Source organism: Culex quinquefasciatus, chromosome 3 (genome assembly GCF_015732765.1).
Source record: "Culex quinquefasciatus strain JHB chromosome 3, VPISU_Cqui_1.0_pri_paternal, whole genome shotgun sequence".
Classification (NCBI taxonomy): Eukaryota; Metazoa; Arthropoda; class Insecta; order Diptera; family Culicidae; genus Culex; species Culex quinquefasciatus.
This window is the reverse complement of record NC_051863.1, coordinates 183347086-183367780: the sequence shown is the minus strand read 5'-3', so window position 1 is coordinate 183367780 and position 20695 is coordinate 183347086. Positions and strand designations below refer to the sequence as shown.

The following is a 20695-nucleotide window of genomic DNA, read 5'->3' as shown; positions in this document are numbered from 1 at the left end:
GTGAAATTTGAAAATGCAGCATCTAATTTCCGTATCAAGGAGCACTGTTGGATGACTTAATTTGACCCATTCTTTCAATTCGAGCATCATTTTTGTTTCATCTGGTCCAATGTCACCCTCTATAAGGGGTGAGATTGGATCAATTTTCAAACGATTGACATTTGAGGTAGAGTTCATCAAATTTCCCCATAAAATGGGAAAATGTTGGCAATCATTTTTCGTTATCATTTCATCGTTTTTGTTGTTTAGATACTACGAAAAAAAATTAAAAAAAGATTTGGACGATTTCAAAATAAAAAAATGGGCATTTGTGTAAAAATATTTCTCTGGGTTTGTGGGTCAAAATTATGAAATATTTAATTTAAAAAAAATCCTTCAAGTTTTCATTTGTAAGTAGAGTAGAGTTGAGTAGTAGAGAATTTTCAAAAAAAAAGTTTTTTGATGGATGGAATTCAAGCTTAAAATGCATTTTTTTTTAAACAAGGCTAAATTGTTTTCAACATATTTAACGAATATAAAAAAAAACAGATCAATAACTTATAATTATTGAAATTCAGTTCTACCTTCAAACGGTTTTTCAAAAATTTCCTTTTTTTAGTATGACTCATATTTTTTTTTATTTTACTTAGTCCAAAGTCAAATAAAAATAAAATATAAGATTTAAAAACCAATATAAAGATGTACCATACCATCATAACATTCATACAGTATGGTTAAAATAGTGAATGGAACTTAAAATTCTCAAAGATGTGCTGTAGACGAATTTAATATAATTGATTATTTTTCATTTTTGATAATAGTATAACTAAGCAGTTCCAAATTAACGTTTAATTTAAAAAAGTGCTTCGATTTTTCTCAAAATTGGAGTGAAAACCCGTATTTTTTGGTTTGGCCTTTAAGGTGACCTACGCCGTGTTAGGGTGGTCCGAAAAATTGCATTTTTCGTTGATTTACACAAAAACCACTTTTTTTCAAAAAATCATAAAAATAGTTTGCTGTTTCAAAAATGTGGCCTAACATTTGAGAAAGTCTTACGAAAACTTCAAATGCCGTTTTGACGGTGTCTGGACCAAAGAGCCTACATATCTTTAAATTTTCGGGTTCGGGAGTTGGATAAATACGACGAATGCTGAAAAAAACAAGTTTTGCAACGAGTTCCATACAACACTTTTTGCAATTCCGAAAAACACCCTTTGAATGGAATTATTAGTCAAATGTTCACGTATTTTGACAATAAATTGTATAAATCAAAAAAAAAATGTTACTTTTCGAAACAAGTGCTGAAAAGTTCAACTTTTCAGCACCCATTTCAGTGCTGAAAAGTAGAACTTTTCAGCATTTATTTTGGAATGTGTCGCTATTGCATGCTGTTATTTTTGGTACAGAAAAGTAGGCTATTTCGTCGTTCAAGAATGACAGGAAAAGTAAATAGTTCCACGGCGGAATTGCAAAAAAAAATATTTTCGGCATTCAAAGCGGCACTTGAAGTTTTCACAAGACTTTTACAAATTTTGGGCTAGATTTTTGAAACTCTAAACTATTTTTTTCTTCAATGTCAATGTTATCATATTTCATTTGCGCCAAAGTCAGCTAAAATCGGTTAAAATGGAGAGAAGTTATGATTTTTTGATAAATGTGGTTTTTATGAAAATTAACGAAAATGACCATTTTTTGGACCACCCTAACACGGCGTAGGTCACCTTAAGGGGTTACATACACAGCAAAAAATCCGATGGTAAAACCAATCACCTTCGTCAAAATAAACACTTAATATTACACACTGCATGTACAATTTTTGCAAACACAAAAAAAGTTGCAACCGACGGGATTCAAACCCAGCATCAACAGTAAGAACTGGCGTCTTAGCCCACTCGGCCATCAGACCGATGAAAAGCTCTATGGATAAACACATATATGAGCTTGACATTTTGGTCAAGTAGGTTTCCCATAGTGACGGGCTACATATTTCAGGGTGTAAAATCACATAAAATTGCATAAAATACAGCAATATTTATTTTACACCCAGGCCTTTTACACGCAGCTGGATTACTACTAAAAAGAGAATTAAAAAAAGTTGAAGTGTAAAAGTTGAAAGTAACCTCTTCTTTTTTTGCCGATGTACATGTATGTAACCCCCGTGAAGACTTCCATCATTGTCATGATTTTTCGTTCAAAGATATAAATTTTGCGTCGCTTTCAATATTTTGACAAAATTCATTCAACAAGTTGTTTAGAATAATGCCTTACACTTGCTGATTCCTTTTGGTAACGATTATCCCATTCCATGTAAAGTTATGGAAATCGTCATTAATCAATGATTGCCAACTAGGACGTCAATGACTGTGCCACAAAATTATATAAATTTTGAAGCACATTTGATTTAGATCAAAAATTCTTTCAGTGGCTACAAGAAGGCAACAACCGGCACATGCTGATTCCTTTTGGTGCTGAAATTCGTTAAATTAAATTTAATACGGAATATTTTATAGTGATGATCAATTTTCTTCAAAAATGATCAACGGCTTCACCTTAATGGCCAAACAAAAAATACGGGTCGAATTATTTCTTTATTTATTTATTTGGTTTTACTTTCATATGGAACTGCTGCATAAATAGGTTGTTTGAAAAAATACTGCTGTGTAATGATGCATAAAGCATTTTGTGATACCTTTCGCCTAAAAATTTGGAAAATTGGGCCTGAAAATGTTAAATCAATTATGGCGGCCAAAATGACGGTTATTAAATATTGAGAAGATAATATCAATTCGAATTTGTTAAAAAATGGTGTTGGTAGAATTCGAATTTCATGTTAAAAGTGAGAAAAATTGATTCGATTATTTAAATTTAAAAACGGAATAACCTTCGGAAAATCCAGGCTTCGGATTATCGAGAATAGATTATTCAGTTTTTTTTACGAAACTTCCGATCGATGGATACAATTTTGTCAATTAATTTTTTTTTTATAAATTTATTGTAAATATTTACCTTGATATTTATTCGGCTACCCGAGAACCGATTCATGTGTGAACGGAATTGGTTAAAAAAAACTATTTCCTGCTAACCTATTTTTTATGGGAAAACTGCAATTAATGTATCCTCTACACTCAAAAAAATGAGTTCGCGTAAACGTGAACAGAGTTCATGCCAACGGGAACCAGGACGAAAAATGGTCAACTTTTATAGTGCATTGCACCATGGAAGTGAACAGTTTTCTTCCTGGTTCCCGTTGACATGAACTCTGTTCACGTTTACGCGAACTCATTTTTTTGAGCGTAGAAATTACGATACGTCCTCTAATTTTTGTATTTTCATAAATGGATCCATTTGATCATTGAAAATAATCTTTGCTTTAAAATCATAATCACGGTTCCAGCCTCCCCAACCTCACCTCCGTCAGTCACTATCGGCACGCTCTAATCGCTCTCTTAAACCATCCGATCTTTCTTTCTTACTGCTCTCTGCAGCATGAACCTCTACCAACGACGCACAAATTGTTGTTTAGTTTAATTATACCAACTATCGGCCACTTTGGCTGGGGCGCGCACGCGTTCAAAGAAGTTACCACCAAGATCCTCGATGACCGCTGACTGACGATGATGATGACGATGATAATGACTTGAGTTTTTTTGTTTTGTGTATCGCGCACTTTGTAGTACAGATACGTAGTTATTGCATTTCTCATTTCTCTTATCTGGTGCGGGCCGAGGTGGCCTCCGCCTGGCTGACTTTTGTGTAGTCTTCGTCGGTCGTCCGTATCTACCGGGCAAGTGTTGTTCGAAGAAGAAGAAAGGGTTCGGCTAGAGAGATGCCATACCTCCATCATCACGTTGATGCCAACTCGCCGTCCATAGCTGGGCGTCCACCACACCCAACCGAGCGTGTAAGTATCGTCGAATGCTGCTGGAAGTGCAATATGACTACTGCTATTAGTGACTACTTCGTCAAGCTCGACTGAACCTCAGTCGTTCGACAGTCAGCACACGATGACGATGATGATGAATCAAAACATTTTTTTTCCTTGTTGTTGAACAAAATTCCCTCTCTTCGCTCTCCGCCGGGCTCGGCCTCAGCGCGCGCGCTGCTGAAGAAGAGACTTTGGGAAGCCGCTCGCGGTCATAACTCAGCCAGTTGTATTTCTTCCATTTGCGAGGACGGGACGAGACCTGGGTTGTTGTGGAGGGTTCCTCGGGCATTATCACACTACCACCACGAACAACAGCAGTGCAAGTACCCGAGGTTCGGCAGTTGATCCCGCGCGCGCGCGCACATACGAAGATGATCCCCAGCGATCGCGACGGCGTCTGTGTTGGTCGTTTGTAGAACTGGTTCGGGATCCTGTTCTGGGGCGTGCGCCGTGAAGAGTTGAGACTTAGTCTGAAGGGAGAACGCCGCGAATCTGGGAGGTGTTTTTTGTGTGTGCATTTTTTTTTTTTGAGCTGCCTGTGTGTAATTAGACGTTAGAAGGATTGAGCAATAGTTTGGGATCGTGATTCATGGCGCGTTGAGTTGTGTGTACAAATGGTTGACCTGCTAGTTCTGGTGAACGCCATCCAGCAATGGCTGTTCGTTCCGTTGATAGTGGCCATTACGGTGCACAGTTTGTGGCGATTTGGGCGGAATGTGAAGCAATCGGCGGGGCAGTTTGTGGTTCGAGTCCAGGAAGCGTTGGATCACGAGCGACAGCGACTGATCGAGGACATCAAGGCGGACCTGCTGAAGACGCTGAACAAAGGGGCTGAATCAGGCCACCCGCAGTCGAAGCAGCAGGTCGATAAATACAAAGAAAAGTGCAACTCGACGTTTGAGTTTTCACGCGGCTCCGGCCGATTAGATAGGAAAGATAAGACTAACATTGTCAATGAAATCATATACCAAATACAGTCCGGTGGAACCGACAGCAACCGGAACTGTACCGACGACGACAAGGTCGTCGAGACCGGAGGTCGCATCGGAGAAGACTCCGCCATCCTCAAGGACGTCCACCGGCGGAACGTGGTCGCCCGGATGAAGAACCTGTTCGAATCAAACGAATCCAGCAAGTGGCACCTCAACCAGGTCGTCGACATCATCAACAAAAAGCGGATCTCCTCGACCAGCATGGAAAACCTCCGCGTCAAAAGCCTAGCAATCCCAAAAGCATCCTCGGAACCCCCCGTCGTCCGGCTACGCCGCAAGATCCGCTCCCAGCAAAGCCTGTCCGAGTCCAGCATCGCTTCCAGCATCGAGGACATTCTCGAGGCGGAACGCTTCTCCAAGCGACTCTCCCAGTACTCCATATCCGAGTACCTGGACGAATCCACCCCAACCTCCCCGCAACCCCCACCACAAGACTTCAACCGCATCTCCCAGAACCTCAAAACCCTGTCGACCTTCTCCCTCTCCGAGCTCCTCCTCGACGACGAACCGGACAACCTGTTCGCCGGAGTCACCCTCCGAAGGCCACGCCGCCCCGCGGTCGTCGAAACCATCGATCAGATCCTCGCCGACGAGAACCTGTCCCGGTGCTACTCGCAGTACTCGATCTCGGACCTGGTCGACGACGAAGTCATCTTTCTCCAGGACAACCCACCCCTCATCCAGTGTGATTCGTTCGCCTAGCGGAACGCGCGCACCCCAGAACATTCCATCATATCTAGCAAAAACAAAAAAAAAATAGTATAGATAAGATTAGTACTGCAGCGCAATCGCGAAATCGATAGAAGCAAATATCGACCCCGGCTGTGATTTATCAAAAACTCGCGCCTGCACGACGAATGCCGTCTCCTTTTTACCAGCTAAGCCAGTCTAATTTATTTTTATCAAGTCAAAAAATCGAAAGCAAATCGATTAAAAGCAAAAAAAAATCTAATAAGGAAGCGCAGAACCAGAAACCCGTTCCGGGCGCGTGGCCTTCACAAACACGCAGAAAGGTCAATTCAGCGGAAACCAAGCGGAAGCCGTAGCAGCTGAAAACCGATCCGCGATCGGTACGAGGAGAGGTAATTTGAAGCCGATTTCGGCGGAATTTCGTGTGCGCGGTGGTTGGTTGTTGGGTTTATGTATGGGCGAGCATTCAGCGGTTTGTTTTGATGAGCTGTGGTTGTTTTGGGTTCGTTTTAGCTGGAACTGCTAATAAGCTTTTGTGAATATTTAAATTCAGAAGAATCACTTCACTATGAAGAATTAGAACGAATATTAAAATAGAAATTTTTTGACATTTTTATAGCCTTCGCAAAATTATTATTTATCGAGTATCAGTAATATATGTTGTTAAAATTTCTATACAGTAGCTGTGAAACTCATAACGGTAGCTTTGAATTTAAACTCCACACAGTAAAAAAAAATCATCGTTATATTGCATCTAGGAAGGGGTATATCATTTATGGAAGAAAAAAATACATAATTTTACCTCTGAAAATGTGTAATTTTGCCACTTTTCTGGTGTAATGTCACACAGAAAAAATAATGTAAATTTGGAAGCTTTAATTTTGGAAGGTTGAATATTACCTCTTTTATGATGTAATTTTACCTCAATTTAGACTGAAAAAGTGACATTACACCAGAAAAATGGTAAAATTACACATTTCCAGAGGTAAAATTACAAATTTTTTCTGACATAATAGATGTACACCTTCCCAGATGTAATATTACCATGATTTTTTTTTCTGTACACTTTTGCAGTCTTAATTCAGGTAAAATTACATCATACATCCTTCCAAAATTACCAATTTCAAATGCATACAATTTTTTACTGTGCAAGCCACACGCACACACTCTCAGATTTAAATTCTCGATCAATGCATAAAAAATAAGTATCAATCTCTTTTTAACCCTTTACCGTCCATTTCATGTATACGTATCGACTCATAATCGATTTTGGAGCAAATGTTCTCCCCTCCAATTTCTCAATAGCTTAACGGATTTTGTCCGGATTTGTTAGATTCGGCTCAGTTTGAGCTCCCAACAGTCCGTAATGAAAATGATAATTTTTGATAAAGTCCTTTTTATGTTCTGAAGAAAAAACTATTTCTGTTGACACAAGAAGGGTAAATAATCTTTTTTTATATCAGCAATTCCCCACGAAAACAGCATGATTCAAAAAAAAAAGTTCTCCGATCGGGCTCATTTTTTTTTCTAAGAGGGTTCCTTGGCCGAAATAATTAGACCCGTATTCTTTTTTTGGCCATTAGGGGGACCTACGCCGTGTTAGGGTGGTCCAAAAAATGGTAATTTTCGCCGATTTTCGCAAAAACCTCATTTTTCAAAAAATCATAACTCCGCACCATTTCAACCGATTTTAGCTGTCTGGGTGCAAACGAAACGGTGTTAGATAGGCTTTTAAGAAAAAAATATTTTAGAGCTTCAAATATCTAGTCTAACATTTGAAAAGGTCAAATGAAAACTTAAAATGCTTTTTTGAGGGTCTCGGAACCAAAGAGCCTATTTCTGAAAATATGTTTATCGGATTCCTTGGAAAATTTTACATAACATATCAAAAAATGGTGAAGTTATGTCTTCAATATTCCGAGATACGATTTTTTTTAAATAAAAACTGGGTTTTTAGACGCGCCGCGCGCACAAAAGGGAGAATGACCAAATCGGCAAATAATCGACTTTTTTCAGGTGAGAAAAGTTATCCCACCGATGGTTATTCCAGCAATGTAGGGTCTCAAGTTTTGCCCAAAAACATGTCCAGGTAAGGTTAATTTTTCGCTTTTTTTGAAGTTTTGGAATCTCTCCAAAAAATTGTACCTGGGATAACCATACAAGTTATCCCACATGCCATAAAAAAATCAAGATGGCCGCCATAGCGCTATAAATTATTCCTGGGATAACCATCTGTGGGATAACTTTTCCCACCTACTTTTTTCACTAAAACTGCGATAACTTTAAAATTTCAGCGATGAGGTACATGTACATGTAAAGGTATCAACATTTTTGTAATTGAAATACGCAACAGCTGTATAACACGTGAAATAATGTTTTTACGTATGATTTGTGCAAATTTAGATCAAATCGCATTTAAATTTAAATGATTAATGATGTGCAAAAGTGTTACGTTATTTTTCATGTAACATTCAGAAATATTTATCTATGTGTAACAAAATGTTTTTTTAAATTATACATCGCACAACCTGACCGTACAAAATATCTTTCTGCGTGCACTTAATTGATCAATTTTTTGCTGTTGGTTTAAGGCCTATTTCAAGTTTCTTTTTAAACTATTGTTAATGTTAACATTTCAAGTAAACTTTCAAGTTGCAAGACAATGGTTTAAAACCTGTTTTTTTTTTTTTTTTTTTGTTTGAGGAGCAAATGGACCACATAACCAGAGACATAACAAAAATCACCGATTACGTATTTATTTTGACAAAGGGTGGATACTATGAATACAAAGAGACGAGTTATTTCTTTTAATTTCATTAATTAAAGGAAACAACTCGTCTCTTTTTATTCATAGTAATGCATTCTGCTAAAACTCTCAAGCAAACCACAAAAGTGGTGCATAACAGACATTTGAAGAAAAAAGACAGTCGGCTAATAAATAGTTATTTTTACAAAATTAAAAAAAAACCTTAAAAATCTCAAAATTCCTGATTTTTTTTTTTACTATTTCATTCATACAAGTAGAGGGTGACGACACTCGAGATTTTCAATTTCCCGGGAATCGAGAGTTGAGTTTTGCATTCTCGGGATTTTTTTTAACTAGCCAATAGTGTCAATAACTCAAAAAGAAAAGTTAAAAAACGTTTCTTTGTAATGAATTCAGATACAATTAATTCATACTAATCCAATGAAATGTAAATTTAAGTAACCTAATTGTTTTAAGGAAATTTTTCTTCGTTTAAATTTTTTACCTCAATGTACAAATACAAAATCGTTTCTTGAGCCTTTTTGGGACTCGGAATTGCAGTTTAAAATGTTTACGAATCTTCATTCGCACTGAGTGATTTATCAAAAGTTGGACAAACTTGTTGTTGAACTTATTATTGGATTTTTTGAAAGTTAAAATATAACTAATATATAATTTTCCAATTATGCAATATGGCATTTTTTCAATATGATAAATAACGACACAAAGTAAAAACTTTAAGTTGATTTTTTCCTTCTTAAGATCAACTGTAAATGTTCACAATTAGCGGACACTAACTTTACAAATAATGCCTGATTTTTATTCCCAACATAAATATAATTTAATATGCAAAACACAAAAATACTTATTGACATCAAAAAAGGAAATTAACTCGATACAGCGAAATTGCCTTACTAAGAATTAAAAAAACAAGATTATGAGTTTTTCCATGCTTGATAGAGGATACGGAAATCAAACTTATCTTGAAAAGATTTTCCTTCTTAAATATAATAAATATTTCATTCCTGGTGTGTTTCTGCTAAGAATGTTTCAAGGTAAATTTTGGGGTCCACATTTTTTGGTTACTCTCAATTATAGTTATTGGAATTTTTCAAAAGTTTAAATTTACACTTTTTGAATAAGAAGATTAGAGAAGCATTGGTTTATTCAAATTTGAGAATCGAACATTAAACATCCAATATTCTGAACAATTTTGAATTTTTCAAATGTTTTTTCTGATAAAATTTTTAATTTTGTGTCGATATTTGTAAGTATAAAATTTCCCGGGAGTCTCAACCAAATTTCCCGGGAATCGAGAGGTCCAAAAATGGCCGATTTCCCGGGAAATTTTTCCCGGGAATTCCCGCTCGTCACCCTCTACATACAAGGCCCACACAGTTTGGAAATGATGAAAAAATAGTTTTACTTAGTGTAACCCATTTAGCCCTTAATTTTCAATCAAAGAAAGGTATCTTGGAAACTATCTATACGATTTGACGAGCCAAAAAATAATAATTTCAAAATCATGCCTAATTTCCAGAAAGGCAAAAGAATACGATTTAAATCCGTTTCAAAAGTTAATCGTAAAAGTTAATCGTAAAATAACGTTTCAAAAGTTAATCGTAAATTTTTGAAATCATGTATATTTTCATGGGAACGTTTTTATCGAAACGATTGAAGATAAATTTTGAAGCCCATTCTTTCAAAATTTTGGAGCAAAAGGTATCACAAAATATCGCTGAATATATAATTTTATTTCTAAGGTTTTATTTTTTTCCAATCTGTGGTCCCAAAATTAAAAATTTGCAGTAAGTCTAAAAATGGTCTATTTTATTAAAATACAAAAAAAAACAAACATTCTATAATAATTAAAAACCAAATGTACAGAGTTCAGATGAAGCATTAATTTTTCAGCGGTATTTTTTGACCCCTTACTTTTATAAAAACTTGGAATAAAATTTGTAATGAATAAAACACATTTATTTTTCCTACTTGACAATTTTGTTTATTAGCTTAGTATTTTTCAAATATTGAAAAAAACATTTTCGGCAGAAAATTCCATACAGTCAACTCTCCTACCCAGTCAAATCAATCCGAATTCTGAAATCCAATCTAACTAGAATCGGAATTTGTATACGATTCTAATAAGATTCCGTTTCAGAATTCGGATTGAGTTAACTAGGTATTGTCGATCATCGATTCCTCAATAAACTTTGAATAAACATTCTTGTATCGTTAGATTTTTCAGTCCCTTCTCGCATGATTTTTTCTTTCTCAGCTTTGGTCGAGGTGAAAAAAACTAAATTTTGAAATTCAACTTTCACAACATGTTTTATACATTATTATAGTTAAGTTACTGTAAAAATTGCAAAGTATCGAAGAACTTATGGCAATATATTTTTTTCTATATGTTGCACATTTTTTTCCGGAGTGAGGTTTAAATTTTTAGTGATTACAAATTTACAATTTTTTTGAAAGATTTTTTTTTTCTTTGTGGAAACTTTGGGGAGGGGGGTGGGGGGAGGAAGAAGACAAAAGCTTCAAATAAAATTAACATTTGCTTTGCTAAATAAAAATATACACTTTGCATTTCTGTGAATAAATTAATTGACTATTTTTGTCAACCGTGATATTTAAACAAACCAACAATATTATCGTTGGTTCAACTGAATCCAATCAGCAAAAATACAGCACGATCATCAAACTGTGACGCTTCTTGCGTCGACTGAATCACTTCTTTGAACTTCCAAAGATCAATTGATTAAATTAAGTTCTTAAAAATTCCCATGAATCGCTGTACGTGCACATATGTTCTAATTTCCGCAGAAGAAGAACCAACCATCCAACCAAAAAAAGGTCACCCCAATTAGCCTCTTCTTCCCTCTTGTGCAGCAAACCATCTTCTGTTTTCCTGACGTTCGTACAAATTTGACTTGACTTGACTTGCAGAAGTCGTCGTCGCATGACTCAATCACTTGCGCGACTTAATTGAGTGTGAGTGACTCCCCACCAGCCAGCCAGCTTTGATTGGCCACCGGCCGTAATTGCTCGGATTCGAATCAATTTTTGTTTTCAAACAGCCATCAATGAGCGTTTTTTCCTCGACCCTCCCTCTTGCACTTTTGTGCCGTGTAAGCCATTTTTGTATCTGGATAACGGCAAACATCAGCGCTTGTGGTGGCCAGTTGGTGGGGCCACCGCCAGCGCGCGACGGGGTTATCAAATTATTATTATTACTCATTAAACCGAAACCATCATCATTCTCACTTTGGTTAAAATTAGCTGTTTGGCCCCAGCTTCTTCCCTGTTCATCAGCAAAAAAAATACCCAAAGTTGAACCGCAAGGCAATTGACCGTTGGTTGACCGCGAGCGCTCCACGCCGGTTTCACTTTCATTAGCTACTGACTAGCTCTTTTCGTGTCTTTTTTTTCGGTTCGTGTGATGATTTTAATTTAATCAACTTTTTAACTTGCTTTTTTTTTCTTTCCAGAATGCCATCCTGGTGGCCAAATCGCTCGAGAGTCCAGTTAAGAACAGCACGGCGCGCCCGTTCAGTCGGCCCGCGGACCTCGAGGGCGGCAACATTTCCGACCGGCTCGGAAAGATCAAAACGTCCTCGGAGAACTGGAAGAATCGTGTCGGTAAGTTAAATTTGGGGAAATTTAACAGATAAACCAAACAAACACTTAAATTTAACAGATTTTTTTTCAATAGAAAAAAATGGTTTAAAAATTCCTTTAAAATTTACAGATTTTTGAATAATTACCAAAAAAATAACCAAAATTCAAAAACGTACTATTTGTTCGAGGTTCCCATTTTCATGAACTCGTTTTTCTCAGTGTAATAAATAGCAGGCCAGCACCTATAAATATTTTGCAAAATATTCGATTAATTCAGTGGAAATGGTGGAAATAGGATCAAAACATACGAGCATTCCCCTATTTTTCCTGTTCTTTTGAAGGGACATATCGGCCTAAATTTTATCACGAATTACTTTCTAGTTTTTGATTTTGTATTTTCTTATTCAGGCCGTTGCAACTATTTTTCAAAGTTTATGTCGCCTCCCTTCAAAATTGGTCTGAAAAATCAGGGGGCAAAAAAATATTTTTTCACAAAAAACTTCAATAAAATGCATTTTTCTACAATGACAATCATATTTTGCGTTTTTTGGCTTGTTTAAAAATGTTTTAAATTTTTATGAAATTCCAATGTACAGCACCGAAAAAAAATCGCAGAAAATGATTTTTTTTGTTATTAATATCGATATTTTATAAACTTATGATTGCAAAACAACTTGACAGGTGTAAAATGCATTTGAAAACAATTGTTCATTATAATGTTAAAACCATGGTTCGTAATTTAAATTTTTATACTTTTTTTCCCGTCATCATTTTCTGATGAATATTACCATCATTTTTTTTCTGCGTTACTTTTAACGTCAAATTCGAGTTCTACAAACACTTTTTGGTCAAATTTGAATATAAAATAAATTTAAAAAAAAAAATCATGATTCAATTATCTGAAGTGAAATTCTCCCGAGACCTTCGGATAATCAAGTCTGGACTGTAATGCAAAAAAACTGTTTTGAAAACAACATTCTGAAAATTTTAGAATAAAGACTAACATTTAAAATCGGTTAAAATTTAAATATTACGATGATTTTTTTGGTCCTAAACTCTGAAAGTTATCTGAAATATTGTCTCAGAATGCATCGTTCAAAATGGTTCTTCTTTATTATGTTACACACAGTATAAAAATGTGTAAATTTGGAAAGTCGAATATTACCTCTTATATGATGTAGTCTTACATCAATTTAGAATAAAAAAGCATTACACCAAAAAGTGGTAAAATTACACATTTTCAAACGTTAAATTACACATTTTTTCTGACATAAAAGATTTATCGCTTCCCAGATATAATAATCTGGGTGAGCAAAACGGCCTCAATTTTGAACCAATTTACTGTGAGCCAAAAGTAGAGAGTATTGTTATCGATCACTAAAAATAGTTTTTTTTTTTGCTGGAATTAAAAATTTGTAACTTTTGAAGACCTGAAGTTGAAGTCAAGAAATTGTTTAAAAAGTTGAAGGAGAAATCGTCATTTTTTATAATTATGAATGGAAGTTGTTTATGAAGTCGATGCTGTTATATCCATCCAGATGTCTTTATTGTTTGATTCCGTTTGAAATCTACTGGTTTAGTGAAAATCTTTTCTGTTTATTAGATCAGCTTTGCTAAAATTAGCTTTGTTTTTCGCTGGACCAGAATGAGCCGGAGTATACCAAAATCACTCAGGGAATTTATTTGCGACATCGCAGAATGACAAACTCGCCGCAGTTCTTCGTTACCCGTAAAAAAGAAAAACCTTTTATAACCTATCGAAACTTGAAAACACACATAATTTTCCAGCAAAAAATGTAAAAAAAAAAACTAGACAAAATAAAACACAAACCACTGATTACAAAACAGCTCATTTACCAGTAACAAAAAAGTCATGGTTGTGCTTGAACAGCCTCCTACTTTGTAGACAGTCATGTCAGATATACAGATAATACAGATTATACAGATCCCGAAAATCTCAAAAATCTGTATATACAGAGGCCTGAGGCCCTTCCCTATCACTAAAAAAGTCATTTTGTGTCATTTGTTCACCCATACAAGTATCCATACAATTTTGATAATTTTTCAAAAATCATTAATTTTTGAAGGAATTTTCTGAGCCATTTAGATCCATTGGTACACGGAAAAAAACAACATTATCGATTAAAAAAAATATTAATTTTAAATTAAAAAAAATATTTTGTTGGGACAAATTACGCAACTTTTCAGCAATATAGAAGTACAAACCCACATTTTGCAACCAAGTTATGATTTTTTTTTAAATGCACATCAACCAAGGAAGTTGTTGTCTTCTTATTCCAAAATTGTCAAACTTACAGACCCAATCCTGATTGTAAAATAGACACATTTTGTTGTTAATAACTTTTTAAACCGTACTTTAGACTGGTACAATTTTTTTAAAGTTTTTTCAAAGTTGGCCCGAAAAATCAGGGAGCAAAAAAATATTTTTTTCAAAAAACTATATTTGTATGAAAATTTAAGTGCAATTAGTTAAAATCAATTTAAAAAGAATTCCCCTGCGTTTTGAATCATTTTTAGCATGATAAGGATCTTTTAAATTTTTGAAAATTTTCGATGTCTACTATCGCTAAAGTTTTTTTTCGCTAATTTTTTTGTTTTCGTCAAATTTTACATTTTTTGAAAACTTTCATTGCTAAACAACTGAACTAGTGTAAAATACATTTTAAAACACTTTTTCCATGCAAATGTTGAAACTATGGCATTTTATTTTAATATTTATATTTTTTTATTTTTAAGATAAAAAAAATTCACAAATGTTTCATTTTTTACATTGAAAAGTGGATCATTAGCTGAGGTATTGGCACTTGAAAATGAGACTGTTTGGATGAGACTTAGAAAACTAAAATTTTTCAACAATTTTCCAAGTTACGTTTTCCGGTTACGCTGTGATATAACACTGATCGCAAGCGTGCTTGACCAGCATATTTTTCAGCAAACTGCATTCTTGATCTTTTTAGAGCAAAACAATGCGTTGATGCAGTAACTATTTAGTGCTGCATGAGTGCCTTCATCACCGTGTGCGCATTCAACCTCAAAATTGCACCAAGAAAACCGTCTCATTATGGCACCTTTTTTCAACCCTCAACATCTTTTTGCTCCACTTGCAGAACTCTCGGATGCCACCAACTTTACCGTGGCGGGCCGGATGGCCGCGGCCCGCACGCCCAAGTTGCCGTTCATCAAATCCGACACGAAGCAGTCGCCACCGATGAGCGTGTTCCGCAGTGTGAACCCGCCGCCCCAGCTGGGCCTGGCCAAGAGTCCGTCGATGATGGTGTCGACGGCCTACGGAGGAGGAGGAGGAGGAGGTGCCCACCATAATCAGAACGGTGCCGTGGCCGCGCTGGCCGCCGTCGGCCAGCAACTTTCTAGTCAACTCAGTCAGCAACACCATCAACAACAGCACATCAACAGCAGATCGCACGTGGGAGTGGACAGCATGATGAAGCGTAGCATTAGTGTCCCCGGTGGTGGCAGCGGGGCCCACGGGGAAGCCGGTGGGGACCTCAAGTCCCACGCTGCCGGCGGTTCCAAGGTTTCAATTCCAAAGCTGGACGACGAAAGCTTTGGCAACTTTTTCACCAAAGTCGAGCAAACCGTATCAGCTACTAGTGGCAGCAGCATGACCATGACCAAAAGCAGCAGCACTAGCCTGACCACGACCGGGTCGTTGGCGGAGGTCGCCATCGGAGATTTCGACACGCTCAAGCTGGACAGTTCCCAGCCGCGGCTCACGCAGAAGAAGGTCGTGCAGGGTCCGCGCCGGAGGCAGGGCCCGGCCTCGCGGAATCCGCTCAAGACGTTGGCGGCCCGCGACGACCTGCAGACCGAGTACACCGAGATCAAAACAGGTATCGCCGATAAAGAGTTGAAAAGACTCAAGCTAGAATCAAGTAAGTGTGTGCCGCTGTTCCACGTTTCTCACCAACATCCCTTTCCTCCTTGATAAATTCTTTTTTTTTGCCTGTTTCGTGCTGTTGCTGAAACTCTTTCCCGCCCAAATTTCCCCTCCACACAACCCAAGTTCTAACCGCATTCTCCCCGTGAACTCACGCCCATGTCTTGTGCTTTTCTTCTTCTTCTGTGCCTGCTCTCTTCGCAACTGCGTGCAACTCCTTAGTCGCCAAAACGAGCAACCTGGCCATCGAAGCCCTCGCCGGTCTCGCCTCCGTCGAGGACTTCAAGTCGGTGTCGCTCAAGTCGAGCTCGCTGCCGCTGAACCAGAGCTTCGTCCCGTACCGGCCGTTGATGCTGCTGCAGGTGAAGGGCCGCAGGCACGTGCAGAGCCGGCTGGTCGAACCGGTGGCGCGGTCAATCAACCGAGGCGACTGCTTCGTGCTGGTCACGCCGGAGCGATTGTTTGTGTGGAACGGCGCGTTGGCGAACGTGATCGAGCGATCGCGCGCCAAGGAGATTTGCGACGTGATTCTGCGGGATAAGGACCTTGGGTGTGGTGCTGCGGCGGTGGTCGTTATCAACGATGGGAAGTTTGGAGGAGTGAGTGAGCGACAGCAGCGGGAGTTTTGGAAGCTGCTGGGAAGGGGACAGGAGGATGAGGGGGCTGGAGTTTGCGAGGCGGGACACGCCGACGAGGATGAGCTGGTGGAGAGTTGTCTGATCGAGACGACCAAGGTGTACGAGTTTGAGGACGATACGTTGGTGCCGCTGGAGGAGTATTGGGGAGCGGCACCAAAGATCGCCATGTTGGACGCGCGGAAGATCTTGGTGTTTGATTTTGGCAGCGAGCTGTACATCTGGAACGGGAAGAACGCCGGTAGTGAGGCGAAACGGGCAGCGATCAAGCTTGCGCAGGAGATGTTTATGCAAGAGTACAGCTACGACATGTGCCAGCTGAGTCCGGTGAACTTTGCCGAGGTTAGTGGGGATCGTCAGCGTGATGTTAGGAGAGTGACGAAGGCTGGAAGTGTGCGACCAGAGTGGTGCTTGATCGCGAAGGTAACGCAGCACATGGAGACGATCCTGTTCCGGCAGAAGTTCCTCGACTGGCCGGACATTACGGTGCAGCTGAAGGACGATGGGTACCCTCTTGGGGGAGACAGTCCGATCTTGGAGATCAAACCCGTTGATGGGGAAGCGTTGTTCCGCGGTGAACCATACGTGGAGCCGAACCTGGTGCTGGAAAACTCCAGCTTGGGTCGAGGTAACTTTTACTACGACACGGACACGATGCGTCACTTTGACGTGTTGACCAAATCGGTGACCCAGTGGGAGATCGACGAGTACGAGTACAAGGAGATCAACGGATCGTCCAGTGGTCACTTTTACTCCGACGAGAGCTACACCGTCCGCTGGATGTACCAGGTCAGCGTGACCGTACGGGAACTCAGCGGCAAGGTCTCGAACCGCAGCACGGTCGTTGGCCGCGATCGGTGCGCCTATTTCTGCTGGCACGGAAAGGACGCTCCGGCCAACGAGAAGGGCGCGGCCGCGCTGCTAACCATCGAGCTGGACAAAGAAAAGGGTTCCCAAGTGCGAGTCGCCCAAGGCCAAGAATCGTCCGCCTTCATTCGCCTCTTCAAGATCATGTTCATCCACAAGAGCAAAAAGACACCGCGAAACGCGTGGCGACTCTACATCATTACCGGCAACTACCCGGAAGAAACGGTCTGCACCGAGGTGACCTGCAACGCCCGCCAACTTCGCTCCCGCGCCTCCATGATCCTCATCCACGGCGAAAAAGGTCGCGCCCTCCTTTGGAACGGCTTCAAAGCCCTCCCCCACTCCCTCGAAGTCGGCCAAAACGTCCTGAACGCCATCATCCAGAACCGCTACAGCGAACTGTTCGACGAAACGCTCCCCTCACTCACTAGCGCCACCCTCAGCGAAGGCCACGAAACCCACGAATTCTTCGAAGCCATCGACGGCAGCGAGAACCGTCACCAGTACCACTCGCTCCTAACCTCCCACCAAACCTTCCACTATACCCCCAGACTCTTCCACCTGACCAGCATCAACAACGGCAACTTCGAGGCCACCGAACTCCAGTACAACCTCCGCTCCAAAGACCTCCCCTCCCCGTACCCCTTCCGCCAGGACGATCTCTACACCGCCCGCCAACCCACCATCTTCCTCATCGACAACGGGCACGTCCTCTGGCTCTGGCAGGGCTGGTGGCCAACCACCGGCGAAGAAGGCAGTGCCAGCGGCAGCACCACCGGCAGTGGAAGCGACTCCGAAGACAGCAACGCCCAACCCAGCAGCTTCGATAGCAATCGCTCGGGCGAGAACCGCTGGCAGTCGGAACGGCGCGTCGCCATGGAAACGGCCGTCGCCTACTGGAAGGCCAAGCAAGCCCAAAATGGCGCCGGCCCGAAAAAGATCACCAACGGTAAGAAAACCGTCGTCCCGGAGGAGGTGGACGAAAACGGCAACGGAAATGCCGGAGGAACGTCGTCGGATGACGATGAAAACTGTGATAAGACAACGAGAAATGGGGGTGCTGATAAGGGAGAGGAAGAAGAAGAGAATGGTCAGCAACAGCAGTCGGCGTTGGATGAGATCAACGGGTACGTGGTTTGGGCGGGGCTGGAACCGCTGGAGTTTATCGCCATGTTCCCGGACTGGGAGCAGCGAGACGACGTCGCCGAGATTAGTGTGCAGGTAGGTGGGGGCGAATGGGGAAAATTTGGGAATGATTTGTTATATTTTTAATGTTGAAAAGGTTGTTTGAGCTGAGGGTGACCCGCGATGATACTGTGTCGTCATCAAGGGTGACTTTGTGTCTAGGGGTGAGATTAGGTCATACAAAAATGCTTTAATTTGTATGACCCAATATCACCCTCCAGACCCCATGTCACCCATGACAGTACTTAATTTAGCAAGTTGCAAAAGAATAGTTTTTCAACACTATTCGATTAATATCTTTTTTTAATAAAAAAAAAACTTTTGTTTTAACTTTGCAAACGCTTTTGTGTATTACTTTTGAGTAAGTATGAAATTCACATTCATCTTGCCCTTTTCACTGGACCAAAGAATCCAATTCTTCCCCCGGAATCTTGGAACCGGTCACATAGTAAGCCAGAATTGTCAGAATTTGTTTATTCAAAATGTAAAAATTAAAAATAAAGAAATTAAAAATTTAAGATTCTGAAATTTCAAATTTCCAACATCCAAACATCCAAAATTCAAGAAAAAAATAAAAATCAGAAACTCTTTAATTCTTGAGTTTCTTAAGAAATACTCTAAATTCTTTAAAAAAAAAAAAAAAACACTTTTTCAGCTTTTAAAAAACGCTTTTATGTATTAGTTTTGAAAAATTACTAATTTTTACATGCATCTTGCCCTTTTTACTGGGCCAAAAATCCAATTCATCCCCCGGGATTTTGAGACCGGCCGCATAGTAAGTCAGAATAGGTCAGAATTGTCAAAAAGTCAAAATTGAATTGTGATTTTGTTTTACTCGTTGTTGATATCGTGAAATATTCAAAATTAAAAATATAAGAATTCAAAAATGTGAAAACTCCGATTTATAAATTTTTTAAATTCAAGTTTACAACAATTTAAAAATCTAAATATTAAAAATTAAAAAAAAAAACTCTTTAATTCTTCAGTAATTTAAGAAGTACTTTTAAATTCTTTATTTCTCCACTTATTTCAAAATTGAGCAGGAGCATGAGCATGAGCATGAGAGATATTTCTCCACTTATTTCAAAATTTAAGAAATACAAATTTTAAAATAAAAAAATAGAAAATCAAATAACATTGGAGCATTTTCGGATCTAAATTTTAGGTAGACCAAAATTTCGAGAAAAAGAAAAATTTCGTGACATGATTAGTGCAATTTCATCGAGTACTTCAAATCCAAAGGTAATTTTCAAAACAACCTAAGTTGGCAAGGACTTCGGGTTTTTCAAGTTCCTATTTTTGAATTTAGAATTTGTGAATCGTTTTTTAATTATTTTTAAATTGAGTTTGAAATTATAAACTTCTGATTTTTTTGAATTGTAGAATTTCTCAATTTTGCAGTTTCCAAATTGTTAAATTTTTGGCATTTATGTTTTGAATTTCTAAATTTCATTTATTAAAAACTAATGATGGATTCATTTTGATTTTAATTTTATTTTTTAAGTGCCAATTCGAACACATTTTTTGAATTGCATTGAAAGGATTTTTTCAAGTTTCGGAAGATGCGTTGGAACATCTTCTACTACCTGGATAATCAAATCACTAATAAAATCCGATGTCTTATTTTTTATTGTCAAGCTTAAGTATGACACCCAACCTACGCTAAAATGATTTTTGCAATTCCGTCTTAAAACTACTTACAAACAATGGTAACACTTTTCAAATTTAATGCTAAAAATTTCTACTTTTCAGCACTGAAATGAATGCTGAAAAGTTGAACTTTTTAGCTCTTGTTTCAAAAAGTAATAATTTTCAACTTTTTTTTATTTAATCGGTGGATTGTATGTACACGATCATTTGACTTATAATTGCAATTGATTTTTGACTTGATTTTTTCAGCACTCGTCGTATTTATCCTACTTGGTGAACCTTGTTGGATAAATGTTTGACTCGTGCTGAAAAAATCTTCTTTTTGCAACTTGTTGCATAAACTACTACAGTAGTTGTTCAGTAACTGGGCGCTGTTTAACTGGGCTGCTTTTTTAATGAACGCTCGATAACTGGGCCGCAGCCCAGTTAAAAAGCAGACAAACGTCAAAAAACCAAAACAAACCGAAATGACCGAGGGGTTAATGG

At 38.7% G+C, this 20695-nt stretch overlaps 1 protein-coding gene across 10 annotated transcripts in view; it reads left to right on the top strand.

Annotated features, from left to right (window-relative positions):
- Positions 1-20695, top strand: part of LOC6035310 (supervillin) — a 388528-nt gene that overhangs the window by 365905 nt on the left and 1928 nt on the right. For 6 of the 10 annotated variants that reach the window (XM_038264419.1, XM_038264421.1, XM_038264422.1 and 3 more), the window contains 3 exons: positions 11824-11974; positions 15082-15867; positions 16095-18595. In XM_038264419.1, the coding sequence (XP_038120347.1) occupies positions 11824-11974; positions 15082-15867; positions 16095-18595 (3438 nt within the window). Of the gene's footprint in view, positions 1-3736; positions 3881-5612; positions 5979-11823; positions 11975-15081; positions 15868-16094; positions 18596-20695 lie in introns of those variants that run through there. The other 4 variants (XM_038264426.1, XM_001845475.2, XM_038264420.1 and 1 more) reach the window with 4 other exon arrangements.